Below are 21328 nucleotides of genomic sequence, written 5' to 3' on the forward strand. Positions count from 1 at the left end.
GTATTTAGAGACTATTTATTATATGAAAAGACAGGAAAACTTCATTTAAAAAAATGCTTTTTTGGTCTTAAATAGTTTTTTCACTCTTTTTCAAGTCTCACCACTTTTTGTTGCTAAACAGAAAAAAGTCGGATTTTTGGTCTTCTGAATTTTTTAAAGCCTAAAGTATCATGTATAGAGAATTGCTGAACACCACTTAAAACATAAGCAAAGCACCACAAAGATAAAAGAAGAGAAGTGTTACAAGTTAAGGTTAGGGGAGTCCGGAATCACAATTCATTGCTGGCCACGTTCATCTATCTACACATTGGGTATATCGATGATATAAAAGTACTAAAGATGTTCCCAATATAATACACATTGGGAACCAAATTGAACTGTACTTTATTTCACCAAGATGAATGTGGCTAGCAATGTGGTGTAGCACATCTGAACTCGGGTAAGAGTTTTCGTTTTTTGTTCCCTACAATGAAAATGTTGATGATTTAACAGCCTATTGGGTGCATTTTTCATTGTTTAATCCGATTTAAGATCATCCAAAGGTGAAAAGAATATTGACACACGTCTAACGATACACACAACTCATCGGTCATCAGATTAATTGTTTTCATGTAACATCTATCTCCTTCTTAAGTCCAAATCTCCAGTCCACTAGAACTCTGCCCACATTTATCACAGCCACACATGGAGAACATCTCATTCTCTGCATAATATTATGTAGGGAAGATGTTCCTAATTCATGAGGAATAATGTATCGTGGGTAGGCGTGGAGAGTTCTTGTAGGAAGGGATCCGGAGTCCTCCTTCAGTACTTTAGTTCAATTTGGTTCACACGCCCGATATATTCCCGGTTTAGGGTAGTTTAGTAAATTTATTTATCATTCTTATTTAATGCTTTCGGTAAATACTTTAACCATTGGTTAGATAAGCTCTAGTAACTAAAGAAAACTCTGACCATATACAATCGCTCTATGTAGCTAGTCGGTCGGCGACTCGGCGGGCTTTTCTTTAATTTCCTGTCTTCACTCTTCAGCAGAACCGCGAGGGAGAACTGAGAAGACCTAAAAGCTAAAACCCTAAATCCCTGACTAGTGAACTCTTCAGTGGTAAGATCTTACATCCCTTTTTGTTTTCTTTTTTGGGCGATTTTACCTGCAGGAAACCCTAATTTGCGTATAGTCCTTTTTCATACCCTCCTTTTTTCTACCATCTTTCAGAGGATCTATAGAAAATTTCAGGGAACTCTCAGTTGGACGCTTTTTCTTAGTTTGATTCAAGATGAGGTATCTCCGGGACTTTCTTACTTGCTTGCCTGTTTGTTTAATGTTACTTTTGTTAGTATTTCATCATCCTAATGATTTGGTAGAATTGTTGTAGCAGAACTTGATACTGTTTCTTGGAGAAACTCTTAACAGTAACCCAGATTACATTCGCAGAGAAATATTCATCTACAACTGCACGTATGAAAGGCAGTAGCCGGATTAGTATTGATCTACAGAGAAATATTGATTCGCAATTTTCATTGAACTATCACAAAAGAAAAATATATCGATTAACAACAGTAACGCAGATTACATTCCCAGAGCCTATATTCTGTTGATGGCTAGAGAGACATAAAGATGCCATTATAAAAGTACATACGAAAGGGGCATAGTCCCTGTTCTTCCATAGAGCCATTTTATGCTCTGTCTTTCTTGTAGAAATTGATAGGACAAAAAGTTAGGGGAAGAGGCCTATTAAGAATACCATGATGAACATCACTAGTTGAATCTTTACGGTGGCGAATACATTACTTTCTCATTGATCTTATGCTTTGCCTTAAGCCTATATTATGGTTGTCTTAATTTAAAATTGATCTTTTTACAAATCCCTTACTTTCCTCTTATTTTCATTATTCCATATGGTGTAGTGTCACATACCTAGCTAAAACATCACAAGGCCCCTTATAGAAGCACCAAAATGAGGCATAGGGCACTTAGCACCTAGGCACCACCTAAGTGATACCTTGAAAGATGTGATAATTGGGAAGTTTAATAAATTCAATTCAATTATTAGCTTATCTTGGTTTACATGTAGAATCATTTAATCAGTTTCCATTTGGTAAACTCATCAAATGCATGGGTCAGAGCAGTTTAAATCTCCAGAAGTTTTTAGTTTTTGTTCAACCTTGTATACGTGCTTTTTAAGGGAAACTGTAAAACTTCCATCTCTCTCTCTCTCTGGTAATTGATAATTCTACAAAACTACTCTTGGTAAACAAATATAAGGGGCCTTGCATGGAAATAAATGATTCCCCTGAAGGTGCTTTGCAGAAGCCATACTTTGTGTCTAATGTGTATTAGTTATGCTAAGCAAGTGTAGCCATGGTTTAACCCCCTGAAGTTGATGCAACAGTACCATTTCCTGTGTTGTGTACACTTAATCATTTTTTAACAGGTAAAGAAATACCTCCGCTGATGGAGATGAGAAGATACAAAAAGTGTAAAACTCATGTACACTAAGGATCTGTACAATGGGGATTGTACAATCATATGAGTTCAGTTAGCCATTGCAATTCGTAAACAAATTCTCATAATAAAAAAAGTATTATAAGGCATTCTATTCCATGTTAAAAAAGCATCATTTTTATGTCCGTGCAGTATACAAAATGTTTATTTTATAGCGTATTAGCTATTTTGTTATACTGTTCATGGCTGAATTTATTAATCTATTCATTATCCTTTTTTTGCAGCCGGCCCATGGATGAGGATACAAACGTAAGTTATTTTACAATTTCAGTAATTTTAATAGTTTCTGATAATAACTTAATAAGGTTACATCTTGTGAACTGTTTGGGTATTTATTGCAACTGTCTTGATATTTAAGATGTTATTTTTTGCTTCTTGTGTTTTTTCTTTTTGGTTTTCTTTTTCCCCCTTTTCTCCTTCTCAGAAGGAAAATCTTATGCCATACATGAATGAAACTGTTGATAATGAATGGATCTGTCAAGTGTTTGAACTGACTTAATTATAACCATGCATGAACATTAACATATGGTCTTTTTTACCTGATTACAAATGGTTTTATTTCTTATTTTATCATATTATTTACAGTCATACAAGCTTCTTTACAGCTAATGTACTAAAACTTGTCATTTTATGAAACATTTTTTTTCTTAAACCTCAGTTTGGAAAGACTACAAATACAAATATGTACGGTACAAATACATATAAAATAATACAAAATACAAGAACTTGCACTCTACATATTTGTGTTTGTACTCCTTCCAAACTGAGCTTAAATGTCGAAGAGAACTTTGAACTTTGAAGTTTCTATGGGCCTTTTGTGTTTTGATCAACTTATAAAGATCAAGTGAGAAGATACAAAACTCATGATATACCATATGTTAAATAACATTTATTTAGTAGTATATGTTCAATAACATATATCTCGGACTGAGATTAGTAAAGCAAATGGTTTTAGCTAATTGATCAACTTATAGTGGGGCAAAACTAGGGTTTAAGTTGTATATCGTATATGATAAATGAGTATTATGGAGTAAAACAGGGATTACTTGTAATAGGATTGTCTGCTAGAGTTTGTAGATTTTATAATAGGACAGGAAAAAACAGGAAAGGATTTAAGGCAGATTTGAACAAGTGCGATGACAGTTGAGGACACTGGTTTTGGCTATCAGAAGAATGTGCTATGGCTATGGATTATTGGATTATGTTCACCTGTCTTGGTATTCCTATTGGAGCTAAGAGATTGACATCTTCTACATGGTGACTGATTAGAAAAAAGATTGGCGCGGTGGCATGACAGATTTAAGGAACCTTGAACATGCCTATTTCATCATTGGTGAGACTATGTTATGGACACACCACCCGGCAGCACGCCGCGGCGCAATCATAGGCAGCAACACACACAGCGGGCCGCCTAACAGCACGCACCGCCCAGCAGCGCCGCACAGCACATACTGCCCGACAGAGCGCTGCATGCACACGCCCGACACCACACGGCAGCGGCACCATGGCGCGCAGCATGCACCGCCAGGCAGCAGCGCGCACTGCACGGCAACACGCACCGTGCACACGTCGGCACCGCACGGCAGCGGCACCATGAGCCGCGCGCACGCACCCGACAGTAGCAGCAGAGCGGGGCCCACACGACAACTCATAGGGGTGAGCCCACCCTTATCTGGACATGTCAACTCGCCGCCAGCTCAATCTTATCCCTTATCCCTTATTTTATCCTTATCTTATTTTATCTTCTTAAGTAAGAGTTATGAGTTTTAGTTTAAGTAGGAAATTAGGAGTTATAGTTTGAGTTGGATTACCCTAGCCTAGCCGAATCCAACAAGGAATTCTCTTTTGTAATCTCCTATTTAAGGAGCTACGAATTGAAATAAAGCATTCAGTTTTCCAGTCAAGAAACGAGTGAGGAGAGTTTGGGTGGTCTCTTGGACAAATCACCCCAAGGGAGAGTTCGGGTGGTCTCTTGGACAAATCACCCACTAGATAGGCAAAATAGGGTCTGTGCGCAAGGCCAAAGGCAAGGGAAGATCAGGGGTTCCTGCCGTGGAACGACCCGTGACGCGATCCTACGCTCGGGCCCATAACATTTTGGTATCAGAGCCTACCGTCATGGGGGAACAGGAGCCACTGTCTTCTAGGGTCCACGAGCTAGAGCATAAGCTTGCCAAAACCTGCTTGGAAGTTCGTGAGGTCAAGGATGATGTCCGAGAGCTGCGACGCCTTCTGGAAGTGTTTCTCTCTAACAACGAAAGAAGCTCGGAGGGAACCGCCACCACCAACAGCCGCCGTCCGGATAGGGCGGAGACGTCCAGCGAACAGTAGATCGCTGCCCCAACAACCGCTGTTATTCCCAAGTACAGCCGGCTGGAATTTCCATCCTACAACGGCGCTGGAGACCCACTAGGATGGTTGCACCGCTGTGAACAGTTCTTCCGCAACCAGCGCACCGATGACAAGGACAAGGTCAGCTTGGCCGCGTTCCACCTAACCGAAGAAGCGCAGCTCTGGTTCTACCGAGTGGAGTAGGAGGAACCCGGTCTTAGTTGGGGGCAGTTCAAGTCGTACTGCCTCCTTCGGTTCGGACCCCCACTAACAAACAACCCTTTGGGGGAACTCATTAATCTCAAGCAGACCGGTACCGTAGCAGAGTATCAGCGGCAGTTCCAGACCCTTCTCGCCAGGGCCTCTTCAGTACGCCTAGACCAGCAGGTTGATATGTTCATAGCTGGTCTAGCTGAACCCTTGAGAGTTGATGTAGAGATGCAGAGCCCGCCTAACCTGGTCACGACAATGAATTTAGCCCGAGCCTTCGAACGCAAACTGCAGATTAGCCGAGGGCCGTTCAGCATGGGATGCCCAACAACGGCTACAAACCCGAAGCCTACTGGAGGAGGGTCTTCTCTGAAAGACAACAGGGAACCACTCGGAATGGCTCCATATCCAGTAGCCAGCCCAGAACGGAAGCCACAGACGAGCACCAATTCCAGATCAACATCCAGTGTGGGGAGCAGTGGCGGTACACTCCCTATCAAGCACTTGTTAAGGGCTGAGATGGCAGAATGCAGGGCGAGGGGGCAATGTTTTAATTGCGATGAACTCTACTCGGCAGGGCATAGGTGCAAGAGACTTTTCTGCCTCCTGGTGAAACAAGAGGAAGATGAGGATGAACCCCCTCCATGGGAACCCGATCCAGGAGGGCAAAGCCACCCAGGATTCCCTTGAGGGTGTTTCGACACCCAATTCGAGCTTGGGGACAAGCTCGTAGTTCGGGAGGGGTGTGATGTTATGGACACACCACCCGACAGCACGCCGCGGCGCAATCATAGGCAGCAGCACGCACAGCGGGCCGCCTAGTAGCACGCACCGCCCGGCAGCGCGCGGCACATACCACCCGACAGAGCGCTGCACGCACACGCCCGGCACCGCACAACAGCAGCACCATGGCGCGCAGCATGCATTGCCAGGTAGCAACGCGCACTGCACGGTAGCACGCACCGTGCACACGCTGGCACCGCACGGCAGCGGCACCATGAGCCGCGTGCACACACTGCGCGGCAGCAGCACTACGCGCACGCACCGCGCAGCAGCGGCACCATGAGCCGCGCGCACGCACCCGGCAGCAACAACAGAGCGGGGCCCACACGACAGCTCATAGGGGTGGGCCCACCCTTATCTGGACACGTCAACTCGCCGCCAGCTTAATCTTATCCCTTATCCCTTATCTTATTTTATCTTCTTAAGTAAGAGTTATGAGTTTTAGTTTAAGTAGGAAATTAGGAGTTTTAGTTTGAGTTGGATTACCCTAGCCTAACCGAATCCAACAAGGAATTCTTTTTTGTAATTTCCTATTTAAGGAGCTACGAATTGAAATAAAGCATTCAGTTTTCCAGTCAAGAAACGAGTGAGGAGAGTTCGGGTGGTCTCTTGGACAAATCACCCACTAGATAGGCAAAATAGGGTCTGTGCGCAAGGCCAAAGGCAAGGGAAGATCAGGGGTTCCTGCCGTGGAACGACCCGTGACGCGATCCTACGCTTGGGCCCATGACAGACTACCATATTGTAAATAAGTCAGGTGGGTGGAATTATGTGGTGGCTTTTACAACTGAGAGTGAATTTACTAGTCAAGCTTGTTCAAAGAAGTTTGAAGAACTCGAGAAGATTCAGCTTGGCAAGATGGTTGGAGGCCAAAAAGTCTCCACAAGATCCTCTTAGTGCCTTCTATCAAATGGCCAAATTTCATCTCCAAACCCTTGCTACCAAAATGCACTTTTTGGTGGGTACATTCAGGCTTATAATTTGACAACTTAGATGCCTCACATCATTTAAGCTCCATTTATTTTGTTTAAATTTACTCTAGAAAATATTTTCTTATCATAATATTCTAGAAGTTTAGACAGAGTTTGGTAATGATTGAGAAAAATGTTCTTTTTTTGTTTTTTTGTTTCTGTTCTCAGGAAAAAAAAACATAGCTTTGTGCTTCCTGGGAATGGAAAAACTGGGGAATTTTTTTCTTTAAAGAGTATTTAAATGTCATCATATTTTTAAATTTATTATCTTGCTGCTTGGGAGCATCTTGGAAATAAAGGTTATAACTCAAATATGTCATTCTTCTCAAACAATTGATCAGCATTCAGTTCTTCTCTACACTTCCCCTCCTTTATTTCTCCAACTATCATTAAACTTCCAATTTCCTTAGTTGTCCCTGGACCAAAATCAGCCGTCCCCTTAATCTTATCTTTCGTCTGGAATCTAGTCTCTTCCATCTCCCTAAATAAACCCAACAATTTACTGACCTTCACCCACCCCTGTGTTCAGCACCCTTTCCATTTCCGCAGATTTCTCTACTTCATGAGTCTCATCTATGGCTACTTCTTCCTCCTCTGTATCCATTGCTCCATCCTCTTCACCTGATTTTGCATCCTCTTGCATTAGGGCATTTCTCCACCTTCATGAGTCTCATCTATTGGTAGCTTCCCCTTAGGCAGGTTCCAACTTAAAAGTCCAACACCTATATTGGTAGCTTCAGAGTTATGAGCTAATTCCAGCCCTATATTTATTATAACCCTCAAATTTCATAGCATCCATGACAAACATAAACTTAAATATCCCAGCGATATGTTATTATTAGGTCATGGATGAAATGTATTCATCCATTATGATTTTTTTACTATTTACCTCATTGACTACCAATATACTCAGTCAATTTGGCTGTAAGGCATCCTTTGTAATGAAGAGGCACCATTTCAAACTTGTGGATATATGGTTAAGCTTTTTACATTGTGCCAATGGGTTCGGTGTGCACCCTATTGCTAACTTTTCTTTAATCAGGCAAAGGTCCACAATTTCTAATTCACAAGTTTAACATCTCCATTGGTAGTTTAAAGTAATGGGCTGATTCCAGCCCACCTAATTATTATAACCTTGTTTTTTTATGAATCTAATTATTATAACCCTTAATGTCCATGGGATTCAAGACAAATATAAACTTAAATAGCCCAACTGGTGAATTTAAAAGAGGATATGTTATTGTTCGGTTAAAGATGAAAATGATTTATTTGTTGTGATTTTTTGTTGACCTCATAAAATACCAATTTACTCATAGTTAAGTTGGTTGTAAGGAATTCCTTAAAATGAGGCATGGGTTCAAACTTGTGGATATATGGTTAAGCTCTCTACACTGTCAGTGAATCCAGTGTGCACCATATTGGTAACTTCCTCTTGATCACACAGAGGTCCATAGTTTCCAGCTAAAAAGTTAGACATCTCTATAAGTAGCTTCAGAGTGATGGGCTGATTCCAACTCGTCTAATTATTATAACCCACAAAGTTCATAGCATCCATGATGAAGATAAAGTTAAATAGCCTAGATGGTTGATAGAGTAAAAAAGGGCAGCCTAGTGCACGAGGCACCTGGCAATGGTTGAGTCAGTAGAAGATATGTTATTGTAAGATCATGCCATGTAACCAAGTGAAATTGAATGTTGACATGTGCGCAAGCATGAGAGTGAGTATTCAAGGACCATAATGGCATCATCACAGCCATCCACTTAGACCCTATAGGTCTAGGGAATCAACAGGGCTGGAGTTTTAGCAGATTTATATGGACTGAGACCGAATGAAACACTAAATATCAGAAACACAGTGGTTGAAGTGGATTCCAATCTTGTAGTGAGATAGCTAACAAATAGTACTCATCCCTCATAGCAATATGAGAATGTAACAAGGAACCCTACAATTAATAAAAAGCTAAAAAAACCAACTGTTACTGATTGAAACAAAAAAAAATGGAAGAGAAAATAATTTTTAGGATTTTACAGTCCTGAGTTCTGACATTTTGTTTGACAAGGAAATTAAATTCCTGAAGTTGTTGCCCAAATTTAGAGGAAAGTTGTTGCCCAAATTTCAAAAGTGAGTAAGACTTGGGATTCATTTTACCTTGTTGGAATGTTTTCTTTACCTAAATACCTCCACTCCATCAACTTGGTGCATGATTGGGCTCTTTGTTTTATTGGATCCACTTTGAATTTGAAGGTCTTGTATACTTGTATTTGGATATGGGTTTATTTCTTAAGGTGCTTTGGTATGTCTGTAGGTTTTTTCTCTGTTTTTAGGGGCTTTTGGTCGCAAGTCATTCTTTGGAATGAGGGGGCATGAGCTCAAATTTGTAGGTATATGGTAAAAGTTCTCTATATTGTATCATTGGGTCTGGTGTGTGCACTATGGGTAACTTCATCTTAATCAAGCAAAAGTCCATAATTTCCAACTAAAAAGTTTGGAATTTCTATCAGTAACGCTAGAGGAATAGGCTGATTCTAACCCACCTAATTATTATAATCTTTGATGCTCATAGCATTTGTGGCAAAGATGATCTTAAATAGGCCATATGGTCCATATCTTCTACTTAGCTTAACTAGAAGATATGCTAGTATTAGGTCAAAGATAAACTAATTCATGTATTCTGATTTTCTAATATTTACCTCATATAGTACAAATGTACTTGTAGTCAAGTTGGCCATAAGACATCTGTTGCAATGAGGAGGCACAGGTTCACACTATTGCATATGGTTAAGCTCTCTACATTTTGTCAGTGATATGTACCCTCTTGATAACTTCACCTTAGTCAGGCAAAGGTCCATGATCTCCAACTTAAAAATTTCACACCTCTGTCGATGGCTTCAAAGTTATGGGCCTATTCTACCCCATCTAATTATTGTAATCCTCAATGCTCATGGCATCTGTGAACTGTGATAAGGATAAACTTAAATATCCCAACTGGGTCATTTAGCAAAAGACTTGTTATTGTTAGGCTGAGAATGAAATTGACTCATCTGTTGTGATTTTTTATTATTTACCTCATAAAGTACCAATCTATTCGTAGTCAAGTTGGTCACATAAGGCTTACCTTGCAATGAGGAGGCACTGGTTCAAACTTGTGTATATATGGTTAAGCTGTCTACATTGTGATGTTGGGTCCAATGTGCACCCTATTGGTAACTTTGCCTTGATCTCCAAATCAAAAGTCTTAACATTTCAAAGATGAATCAATTTTATCTTTGATCTATCAGTAACATATCTTTTGTTAATTCAGCCACCTAGACTATTTAAGTTTATATTTCTTTATGAATGCTACAAACAAACACTGAGGGTCATAATAAATAGGTGGTAGCTTCCTAATTATACCCCAATTCTAGCTCAATGGGCGACTGAGCGAGGTGAGCCTCCAAACAAACATTGAGGGTCATAATAAACATTGTTTGTAGCATCCATAACTCTTTACATTGTTTTGGTGGGTCCAATATGCACCCTATTCGTAACTTTGTTAGGCGGATAAAGGTCTATAATTTCCAACTTAAAAGTCTGAGACCTCTATTGGTAGTTCAAAATTATGGACTGATTCCAGCTTGCCTAATTATTATTACACAAAATTGCATAGCATCTGTGACAAGGATAAACTTAAATAACCCAACTAGGTGGTTTAACGGAAGACATTATTTTTAGGTTGTGGATGAAAATGATTCATTTGGTGTGACTTTGATGGATCTATCACCTTCGGAACTTGATACTAATGGAGCTGGTTCGAGGGAGCTCACCCTCCTGAAATGGATGAGAGGGAAGAAGGAAGAGAAGAGAGGCAGAGAAGATGCTAATAGGGTTTTTATCATATCCCCCTTACGCAACTTATTACAAATATTTATAACGCCCGTCGAGAGGACAACGATCTCTAACAAACTCTGACCAAGCCTCTTGATGTGGACGGCACGTGTAAACGAATCTCAGAGGTGGTGTTGTGCGCATGATCCGCGGAATGCTCTGGATTGGGGCTTGAGTGTGATGGGCTTGGGTCTCTTTGTCTGGGCTTGCTTCTATGTCAGATCTAACATTCCCTTACCCATCAAGAATGACCTTGTCCTCAAGGTAATGGTGGGAAACTTCTTCTGGAATTGGTCATAGTCTTCCCAAGTGGCATCCTCTGGAGGCAGGCCATGCCATATAACTAGAGCTTGTTTATTCGTCTTGCCACCACTTTTTACCCAACAGAGATCCTTAATCCACTGGGGTTCAAACACCACTTCTGCTACCTTGGTGAACTGAGGGAGAATGGAGTTGGCAACATCGATGGAAGCCAAATAAGGCTTCAAAAGGCTAACATGGAAGACGGGGTGCAATTTGCATTTTGTAGGAAGGTTGAGACGATAGGTGATAACCCCAATTCGTTCAACCACCTGAAATGGGCCGAAGTAATGTGAGATTACTTCTATGATGTCCTTTGGGCCAGAGATGCTTGTCTTTATGGTTGGATCCTCAAATAAACCCAATCCCCAATAAAGAATTCCAACTCTCGGTGCTTTCTATTATAAGGTAGCTTCGTGCGTTGTTGAGCCTGTTGTAGATGGAATATGAGAATCTTGAGTATGCTATCCCTTACCGTTAGCTGAACTTCAACTTCGGCTATTGGCGATGTACCTGTTTCATAAGGTAAGATGGATGGGGTCACACTCGTAAAGCACCTTAAAAAGAGGTAGTTCCAGCTGAGTTTTGGAATGTGGTATTATACCAATACTCGGCCCATGGTAACCAATGGGCCCATTGCTTGGGTTTATCTCCCACAAAGCACCTTAGATATGTTTCCAAGCAATGGTTGACCACTATAGATTGTCCATCCGTTTGGGGGTGATAACTGGTTGAGTGTAGCATTTGAACCCCTTGGGCTGTGAAGTAGGCCTGCCAAAAGGTACTCATGAAGAGGGGGTCTCGGTTAGTCAAAATGGAGTGGGGGGTTTTGTGGAGATTAGTCACTTCCTGTATGTAGGCATGGGCCACGGTGGTTGCCGAGTAGGGTCAGGAGAGTGCAATAAAACGTGCATGCTTACTTAACCGGTCTACCACCACCAACGCTATTGACTTCCCTTGGGATGTGGGAAGCCTGGATATAAAATCCATGGTAACTTCTTCCCAGACTTTCTCCGATATGGGTAGAGGCCGCAACAACCCAATTGGTGTTTGCATGTTATATTTTTGTTGTTGGAAAGGTGCACATCTTGCGACATACTCATGTACATGCATTTCATGCCCTTCCAATGATAATGGGTTGCTAGGCGTTTATAGGTGCGAAGAGCTCTTGAATGACCCCCTTGGGCCGAGTCATGAAATAGCCATAGCAATTCCTGATGATGCTTGGACCTATTAGATACTACCATTCGGTAGGGCTGTTCACGGGTCGGGTTGGGTCGGTTTACTGAGGTTTTTCCAACCAACCCGACCTGGTCGGGTTACCTGAACTTGAAACCGAAACCAACCCAGTGTTGAGCAAAACCGACCTGGTCGGTTTGAGTCGGGTTGGGTCGGTTTCAGCTCTAAGTTCAACCATGCCCCCCATGTGCCTGTGTGGTGCAAGTTTGGGTTGTCAGTTTGAGAATTTATTCTCGCTAGAAGTGAAGATGGCAAAAAGAAGACAAATTGATAAGCATCTGGGATTAGAGATTAGTTTCACCACGAAAACTGAAATCATGAATTTCAAACATTATATCTTGTATGCACTGCACAAAGGATTATGAACAACTAAACAAAGTATACAATAACATGCTTCTTTAGCTAAGTTGGTTCGGTTCGGGTCGATTTAGGTTTTCACACAAGAAAACCGAAACCGACCCGAACCATCGATTTATGATGTTTTACAACCCAAAACCGACCGATGCTGATAACCCGACCGACTCGGGTTGGGTCGGTCTGGGTTGGTCGGTTTGGTCGGGTTGGGCCTTCTTATGAACAGCCCTACCATTCGGTCTTTGTAAAAGAGAATACCATTTTTCATGGCATACCCTGAAGTAAGTGGGGGATCTTCGAGGGTTTGGGCCCGTATCTGTGCCGAGTGAGGGTTGTCATGGGCCTCTTGTCTTAGTTGGTCCACCAAGTTCATATTCAATGTCAAAATCGAACCCCAAGTCCTAATAACTTAGGCCCACTTTTGTTGGTCAGGGCCCAAGACTCGCTGCTCCTAGGAATGGCAATGGGGCGGGGATCATATTCCCCATCCCCGATCCCTGTTAGGGATGAAATTTGTTCTCCATCCCCGATCCCCGACGGGGATGGGTTCCCCGTGGGGACTTGAATCCCCAAATTTTTTTAGATAACAATATTTATTTGAAAAATAAATTTACCTAATATAAATAAAAACTTTAAATTATAAATAATTTTTTAAATATGTTTTGATATATATAATATAAATAATATATATATATATATATGTATAATTGGGGGCTGGACGGGGACCTCAATCCCCGTCCTCGTCCTCGCCTTGCCAAAACAATCCCCATCCCCGACCTGATGGGGTCGGGGAAGTCGGGTCTCCGTCGGGGATGGGGAAAATTGCCATCCCTAGTTGCTCCAGTAGATGTTTGATGCTAAGATGGTCCGTCCTAACAATAAACCTTCGGCCCAGGAGATTTGCTCTCCATTTTAAACTGCTAGAGTGATCGCCATGATCTCCTTCTCATAAGTTGACTTGGCTTGAAATTGGGGAGAGAGGGCCTTGCTGAAGAAGGCTAGGAGCTGACCTTTCTGCATTAGGACCGCACTTATTCCCTTACCTTATGCGTCAGCCTCCATCGCAAATTCTAGGTTGAAATATGGAAGTGCCAATGTGGGTGACCCGGTGGTGTCGTCATTGCCTTCTTGAGTAATTGGAAGGCCTCTTCAGCTTTATGATTTCACTCGAAGGAGTGCTTCTTCAACAATCGAGTGAGGGATGCTGTAAGGATCCCATACCCTTTGATGAATTGATGATAATAACCGGTGAGCCCTAGCAACCCTCTGAGGGCCTGTGGAGAGGTGGGCCTAGCCCATGTGACCATGCAAGCTATTTTTTCTGGATCGGTGTGCACCTGTCCATCAGAGATTATGTGCCCCAGGTAGCTAATTTGGGTCTGTCCAAAGGAACATTTCGAGGGTTTAGCAAACAATTGATGGAGGCGAAGTAAGCCCAATGTACACTACAAGTGTTCCAAATGAGTGGCCCAGCTTGGGCTATAAACAAGTATACCATCAAAGAAAACAAGCACAATTTGGTGTAGGTAGGGCTTAAAGATCTCATTCATGAGCCTTTGGAATGTGGAAGGTGCATTGGTCAAACCAAAAGGCATTACTAGGAACTTGAAATGCCCATCCGAGGTTTGGAATGCAATTTTGTGAACATCCTCTAGATGTACTCGGATCTGATGGTAGCCTGTTCGTAGATCCAACTTGGAAAAATACTTAGCTTTACCCAACTCATCAAATAGTTCTTCAATCAATGGTATTGGATACCGATCCTTCTCCGTGATATTGTTCAGTGCTTTGTAATCTACACAAAATCTCTAGTTATCGTCTTTCTTCTTCACCAAAATAACAGGTGACAAAAATGGGCTACTATTGGGCCGGATCAATCCTTTGACTATCAACTGATTTACCATACTGGTAGGGTCTGACATTGGCAGGCGGGGCTCCGGGTTGAATCAGTGATTTAAAAGGTGTGCCTAGGTGCATATTGGGGTATGCGCCTCGCCCAAGTCCTAGGTGCATCCCTTTCAAAAGGTGCACGCTTGGTGTGCCTTGCGCCTCAGCCCAGGCGTGCGCCTTTTTAAAGTTTTGCGCTTTTTCCCTTTTTTTGAGCTTAACGACTAGGTTGGGGGCTCCGCCCCCGGACCCCTGACCACTCCCCTCGAGGCAAGCCTGAACAAGTCTATGTTAGGGTTTTAAATTCTTATTTCTCACATGAAAAATAATGATTTTGTAACTTTAATTGCCTTTGAAGAAGATACTTCTCACATGAAAAATAATGATTTTATAACTTTAATTCCTCACATGAAAAATAATGATTTTATAACTTTAATTCCTCACATGAAAAATAATGATTTTATAACTTTATAGCTCCTAGAATCCCTTATTTGCTAATGCTGTTCATTCATTCATTCCAATAAAATATCTTCTTAAAAGGCAGTTAAAGTTATAAAATCATTATTTTTCATGTGAGAAATAAGGATTTCAAACCCTAACATAGACTTGTTCGGGCTTGCCTCGAGGGATGTGGTATAAAGGCGACTCATAGAATCAAGAATGCATATGTTTTACATCACATTAGCTACTTGAAGCAATGCAATTAAGGAAAAAAGAGATTGTGGGTTTTACATGCTTGAAATTGCTTTATATGTTTGCTTTTATTTTTTAATTTTCATTTGAATACGCTTTACATGTTATGTTTATATATTTTAATTTTAGATAATTGGTTTTTTAAAACATTTATTTTAAAATTTATGTTTATATTTTTTATTAACATTATGTTTAATATTTTTTTTTGAATCTTTTGCATTTTTAAAATTATTTGGCATTTTTTTTTAATTTTCTTACTTTTTTTTTATTTTTTTAGCTTTTTTTTTGTAGTTTTGCGCCTTTCTTAAAAAGCACGTGCATCGCCTTGCATCTTGCACCTCAGGCGCAAATTGGCCCGCGTGCCTTGTGCTTTTAAAACACTAGGTTGGATTGGTATCTTGTGATCATAGGTTCGAAGGGCAAGTAGGGTAGCGAGCTCTTGAAAGATGTTAGAGTAGGCTTGGAGTAACAGCTGGAGTTGTTGGGCTTGATCCGGAAAAAGGCCTATATCTTCAGAGGAAGGGACGGTGGTGGGCCCAATAGGCATTGAGCCCATGCTCATAAGTAAGGGGGTAGCATTGTGTTGGCAGCTTTTGAGGATAACTTCCAAGTTGTCTGCGGTTATGGGTTGGTTTTTAACCCCCTTTAGGATATAGGAACGACCTTTAGGATAACTCCAAGTTGTCAGTTCGGCCCAATTACATACCACAGGGCCCAATAACTGTAACCATTGTATGCCCAAAATCACATCTGCTCCTGTGAACTCTAAGGGATGTAGGTTCACGGTTCACCCTAAAGGTATACCCCTGAATCTTGAGCTCAATTGACTTACACCTCCCTTCGCAAGTGATATCATTAGCTACATTGACTTACACCTCTCAATCATTAGCCCAAGTTGTCGAGCTAGTCTGAGAGTTATGAAGTTCAAAGAACTCCCACTATTAATCAAAGCGGCCACTCTCCTCCCCAAGATCTGCCCATGGACCCGCATGGTTCTTGGGGTTTGGTATCCTGCTAGAGCGTGAAGGGGAATAACACAGTATTTGACTTCCGGTACCACCTCCATCTGATGGACCCTGGGGTCTTCTGTAGGGGGCTCAGATTTGTTCTCCTCCTCTACTTGTAGGAGGTACACATGTTGGGCCTTGACTTGTGACCCAGAACGAATTTCTCGTCACAGTTATAGCAAAGGCCCTTCTCCCTTCTGGCCTGCATCTCTATCAATGACAATTTCCGGTAAGGGTCAATGCTCCAGGTTTCTTGGTGGGTGTTGGAAGAAGGGAACCTAGGTTCGGTTCAGTCTTGGGATAAGGATTTTTTACTATTGGGCCTGCCTGAGGTCCAGTGGGCTTTCCAAGCTTCTTGAGTCAGTCCAACCTTTCTTCCTGAAGCTTTGCTAGGCAAACTGCTATCAAGGTGGTTGGTTGCAAGGTATTTACCTCGATCCTTATATCGTCTCTTAATCCTCCTATAAAACATCCCACCAGAGCGGCCTCCAGTCAGACATGAACACGAGTGGCCAACCGTTCAAATTCATTTTGGTATCCCTCACCGTCCCTGTTTATCTCACCCTTGAGGGACTCATTGAAGTTCTCATAACCAGAGGGACTGAACCTCACGCGTAAAGCTTCGGTCAGATCTAACCAGGTGGTCTGTGGGTGGGTCTTACGGTACCATTGATACCACATGATGGCTTTGCCGTCCATGTGAATGGCGACAATAGGCACTCTCTGATTAGCGGGGGTCTCATGAAATTCGAATTAATGTTCGGCCTGATATATCCAAGGAACAAGGTCATCACCTGAGTAGAGCGAAAAGTCTATCTTAGCAGCCTTGATGGGGAAGACTACACCACGCCTGCTTCCGTTGCTGCTGGACCCTTCGGTTTCAGTAGCTCTAGGTGCCGCAGACATCTGTTCGAACTGTCCGACCAATGCCGAGAGTGTCTCCTTAATGTCCCTTAGCTCATTTGTGGTCTGCCGAACTTCCCCTTTGATTCGATCAATCTTTTCTTTTGCCGCTGTAGACCTGGTGGTCGGCATCAAGGGCTAGGCTCTATACCAATTGATGGATCTATCACCTTTGGAACTCGATACTAATGGAGCTGGTTCAAGGGAGCTCACCCTCCTGAAATGGATGAGAGGGAAGAAGGAAGAGAAGAGAGGCAGAGAAGATGCTAATAGGGTTTTTATCATATCCCCCTTATACAGCTTATTACAGATATTTATAATGCTCGACGAGGACAACCTCTAACAAACCCTGATCAAGCCTCCTGACGTGGACGGCACGTGTAAATGAACCTCAGAGGTGGTGTTGTGCGCGTGATCCGCGGAATGCTCTGGATTGGGGCTTGAGCGTGATGGGCCTGGATCTCTTTGTCTGGGCTTGCTTCTATGCCGGACCTAACAGACTTTTTATTATTTACCTCAGAGTACCAACTTGTAGTCAAGTTGGTTCAGACATGTCGATTTATTTATTTTTTGATCAGCACCACAGAAATGATTAATTAAATTAAAAGGATTTGTGCAACAAGAAGTTGTGCATAGACAAAAAGTCCACAAAAACCCTACTAATTACAATACAGACCCAAGCTTAACCCAACAAAGAAATTCATTAGTTACAGACATGTCGATTTATGGAAAACTCTATATTGTGTCAGCGGGTTCGGTGTGCACTCTATTGGTAACTTTACCTTAATTGGGCAAAAGTTCATATTTCTCATCTCAAATGTCTGAAATCTCTATTTGTAGCTTTAAAATCATGAACTGATTCCTGCCCACCTAATTATTATAACCCTTAATGTTCATAGCATCTGAGACAAATATAAATTTAAATAGCTCATCTGGTATGGTATCTGTTATTGTTAGGTCAAAGATGAAACTGGTTCATTTGTTATTATTGTTAATTTAATTATTGACCTCATAGCTTACCAATCAATTCATAGTCAAGTTGGTTGGTAAGGCATTCCTTGCAATGAGGAGTAATGGGTTCAAACTCTTTGATATATGGTTAAGCTCTCTACTGTGTCTGTGGGTTAAGTGTGCATCTTATTGGTAACTTCATCTTTAATCAGGCAAAGGTCCAAAATTTCCAACTAAAAAGTCTGACATCTCTATTGGTAGCTTCCAAGTGATGGTAACTTCCCCTTTTTGATGCTTGGCGAGATGATCCCATCATTCCTCCACTTGGAACAGGGAAGGTTTTGTGGGAAATAATCCTACTTGACCCAAAATATTGTTCTTATATGTGTACTTGCATTTATTAATCAACTGGAGCATTATCCCGTCACCTTTTCTTTTATAGGTGACTTGGTTTGCCTCCATATTCTCTTCGTGCTGAAAGAAAGTTGGCCAAATATACTGTACCCGCTATTGAAAATTTGAAACTGTTAATTCATTAGATTCAGTTTAGATTATCAATGACATTTGGAAGCATTTCTTCCTATTTGCTTGTGTGCAGCAGGGTGGCAAGAACGAGGAAGAGGAATTTAACACAGGTCCACTTTCTGTTCTGATGATGAGTGTGAAAAATAATACTCAGGTAAATGTCTTTTGTATTTCTATTAGGGGCCAAAAAATTACTTGTTTCTAATGGTTCAACTAGCATCTGACAGTGAGGGTTGACATATTAAAATTGTGACAAATATTATTTAGAAGATTAGGGTTCAGGATTCAGAACCTATCAATGGTGGGTATTTGTTGAACCATCAATTTAACCTTGTAAAAATGTGTCCTCAAGAACTTTTCTTACTACCTTTTTACCCATTTGCTTTCAAGTGTACCCTTTGGCTCTTCTGGAACAATCAGTTTACACCAGATCAATCCTTATTACAGGTGCATTATGTGCTCTTTTATGCAATTCACAAGCCATCTTATACTACCTTCATTTTATCACCTTTAGGTGCTACTTAGATAGATATGGATGGTTGGATGGCTTCCTTGTCATCTGGACATGAAATACACAACAGATTTAGGGAAATACATCATACACATCTTATATCGAGATGCCTCCTATTTGGCTGCAATTTCTTTATCTGTTTGCAAGATTTAGCTGTGTGGACCTGTCGGGATGTTTGATTATGCAGCAATTGTATCTTGACTACTACTTCTATCTCTTTAGGTACTCATTAATTGTCGGAACAACAAGAAGCTTCTTGGCCGTGTTAGAGCCTTTGACCGGCATTGCAATATGGTTCTTGAAAATGTCAGGGAGATGTGGACCGAGGTTTGTTTGCAAAAGATTTTCCCTTTTTCTTTGTATCTGCACTTGTGATTGCAACTTGATTGTATGCATTCTGTATTTTTGGTGCAGGTGCCCAAGACAGGAAAAGGCAAGAAAAAAGCCCAGCCAGTTAACAAGGATCGATTCATCAGCAAGATGTTTCTCCGTGGAGACTCGGTGATCATAGTTCTCAGGAATCCCAAGTGAGAGGTATTTTGTGATAGACTGGTTTTTTACTTTTCTATATGGTCAGAAATGAACTGGAGTTGTTATTGACTACTCAAAAGTACCTTCCAGCTCAGTAATTGTTAGGTCCGCTTTAGAAACTTATTTTTCATTTTGCCATCAAAGACCCATCTTGTATTAGCTTGGCTGAGACGTAAGAATTGGTTACCTATTTTTTGGCATCTTCATTTGTTTTTCTTGTCCTTTTTTTGAGGGAAGTTGAAGATCATCACGTCTGCAAGGTCTCTTCCGTTCATGGTATCCGCTACACCGAGACTTGATGCTTTTCCCTTCGCTAAGTTGAAATATAAGCCCTTAGAATTTGTCCACCACTGACTTCTGAATAGTGAGGGTTGATGTAAAGCTTTGCTTATCTAGCTGGTGGTCCACACGTTTTGATCAAATCTAGAAAAGAATAGTCTACGTCCTATGTTTATTTGTTTTCTTTTTTATTATGGTGACACCACTTAGCTACCTGGATGGTTTATTGACAACTAATATGACAAGAGAAGCGTAGTTTGCCATTTATTTGTGTAAGAATCCTCAGATCTCTGCCTAGATAAAATCTATGGCCAAAGAGATGCTTAAAACCAAGGGAAAAATGAGTGTAATTTAATTCTTCATTTGCTAGTGGGGAGCTCTGATATGCTATTGTGTGGTTATTATTCCCCTATGTATGCACAAGGATTAAAAAGCATAAGAACACTCCACATGTATTGATTTTCTTGCAATGTTGCAGTTGCAATTAGAAAACATCACATGATGGGTCGATAAACATGTTGAAGCCTATATTTTCATTTTATTTATTCAACTCATTTTGCAGAGAGAAATATAGTGGGTCAGGCCAGAGAACATTAATTACTTGTTCCAGCCAGTGTGCAGGTTCAGCATGTAAATGAATCAGAAACTAAACCACTATAGTTTGTGTTGGACTGCGCGACACAAGGTCACTTTAATAACTTGTTTTTTACCTTTAACTGCAATTCATTATGCTGCTTTTCGTTCAGAGTACTGGTTGGCTGGAGCTGGAAGATTATTAGTCTTTTAATTGTAGTAGATATGAGATATCGAACATCATTCAATTCTGACACGAGCTTCTTGACTGGTTTTAATTCTCACAGCCAGTAGTAAATAACGGTAACACCTATGCATGGTTTAGGCTTCAGACTTGAGAGGGAGCGCCTATATGATTTCGCTGCCTTCACCAACAGTCCTCAATGCTAATACTTATTGACCTGACTGATTTGATCAGGACCCTCTCATATCATATGGCTCTAAAATTCAGATAATTTGAAATAAATTAGCGACAAAATTAGAGATGGGGCATTCATGCCTTATTCAATGAACGTGCGATCATTCGGTCATCATTCTTAATATTTTATAAGGAAAATTCTTGATTAGTACCTTTTATTTTGGGTCTAGTGTCACTTTGGTCTCAAAACTTTAAAATGCTACAATTCAGTATTAGAATTATCAAAACATGTCAATATGGGTTCTAGTTGGGTTGGTCTGAGTTAAGTGATGTTTATCAATCATCTAATTTTCTTTATCAATCATTCAAACATTGATAAAATGAACAGTTTTAAATTTTAGTTTCTTTTATTCAAGAAAGTTGAGGTTGTCAAGATGCCTATTGAGATGTGACCCTAATTTTTTTGAACAGAAGAGAATAATTTAAGATTTTTCATTTTTTTGTCAATCGTTTCAATGGTTGATAAAAAAAATTAAATGACATTCGAGGAA

The 21328-nt window shown here is 40.9% G+C and overlaps 1 protein-coding gene across 6 annotated transcripts; it reads left to right on the forward strand.

Moving 5' to 3' along the window:
- The first annotated feature begins 919 nt into the window (after positions 1 to 919).
- On the forward strand, positions 920 to 20247 carry LOC104606181 (uncharacterized). Of its 6 annotated transcripts, none has more exons than XM_010271265.3 (7): positions 920 to 1105; positions 1217 to 1282; positions 2731 to 2755; positions 18599 to 18679; positions 19259 to 19363; positions 19451 to 19570; positions 19800 to 20247. In XM_010271265.3, exons 2-6 carry the CDS (start codon positions 1278 to 1280, stop codon positions 19565 to 19567), a joined length of 333 nt encoding a protein of 110 aa, XP_010269567.1. In that variant the 5' UTR covers positions 920 to 1105; positions 1217 to 1277; the 3' UTR covers positions 19568 to 19570; positions 19800 to 20247. The 6 variants fall into 6 exon arrangements, with proteins under 6 accessions (XP_010269567.1, XP_010269566.1, XP_010269568.1 ...); XM_010271264.3 differs by having other exon boundaries at positions 19805 to 20247; XM_010271266.3 differs by having other exon boundaries at positions 19811 to 20247.
- Positions 20248 to 21328: the final 1081 nt, after the last annotated feature.

Source organism: Nelumbo nucifera, chromosome 4, assembly GCF_055504915.1.
Source record: "Nelumbo nucifera cultivar China Antique chromosome 4, China Antique-T2T, whole genome shotgun sequence".
In the NCBI taxonomy this organism is placed as follows: domain Eukaryota; kingdom Viridiplantae; phylum Streptophyta; class Magnoliopsida; order Proteales; family Nelumbonaceae; genus Nelumbo; species Nelumbo nucifera.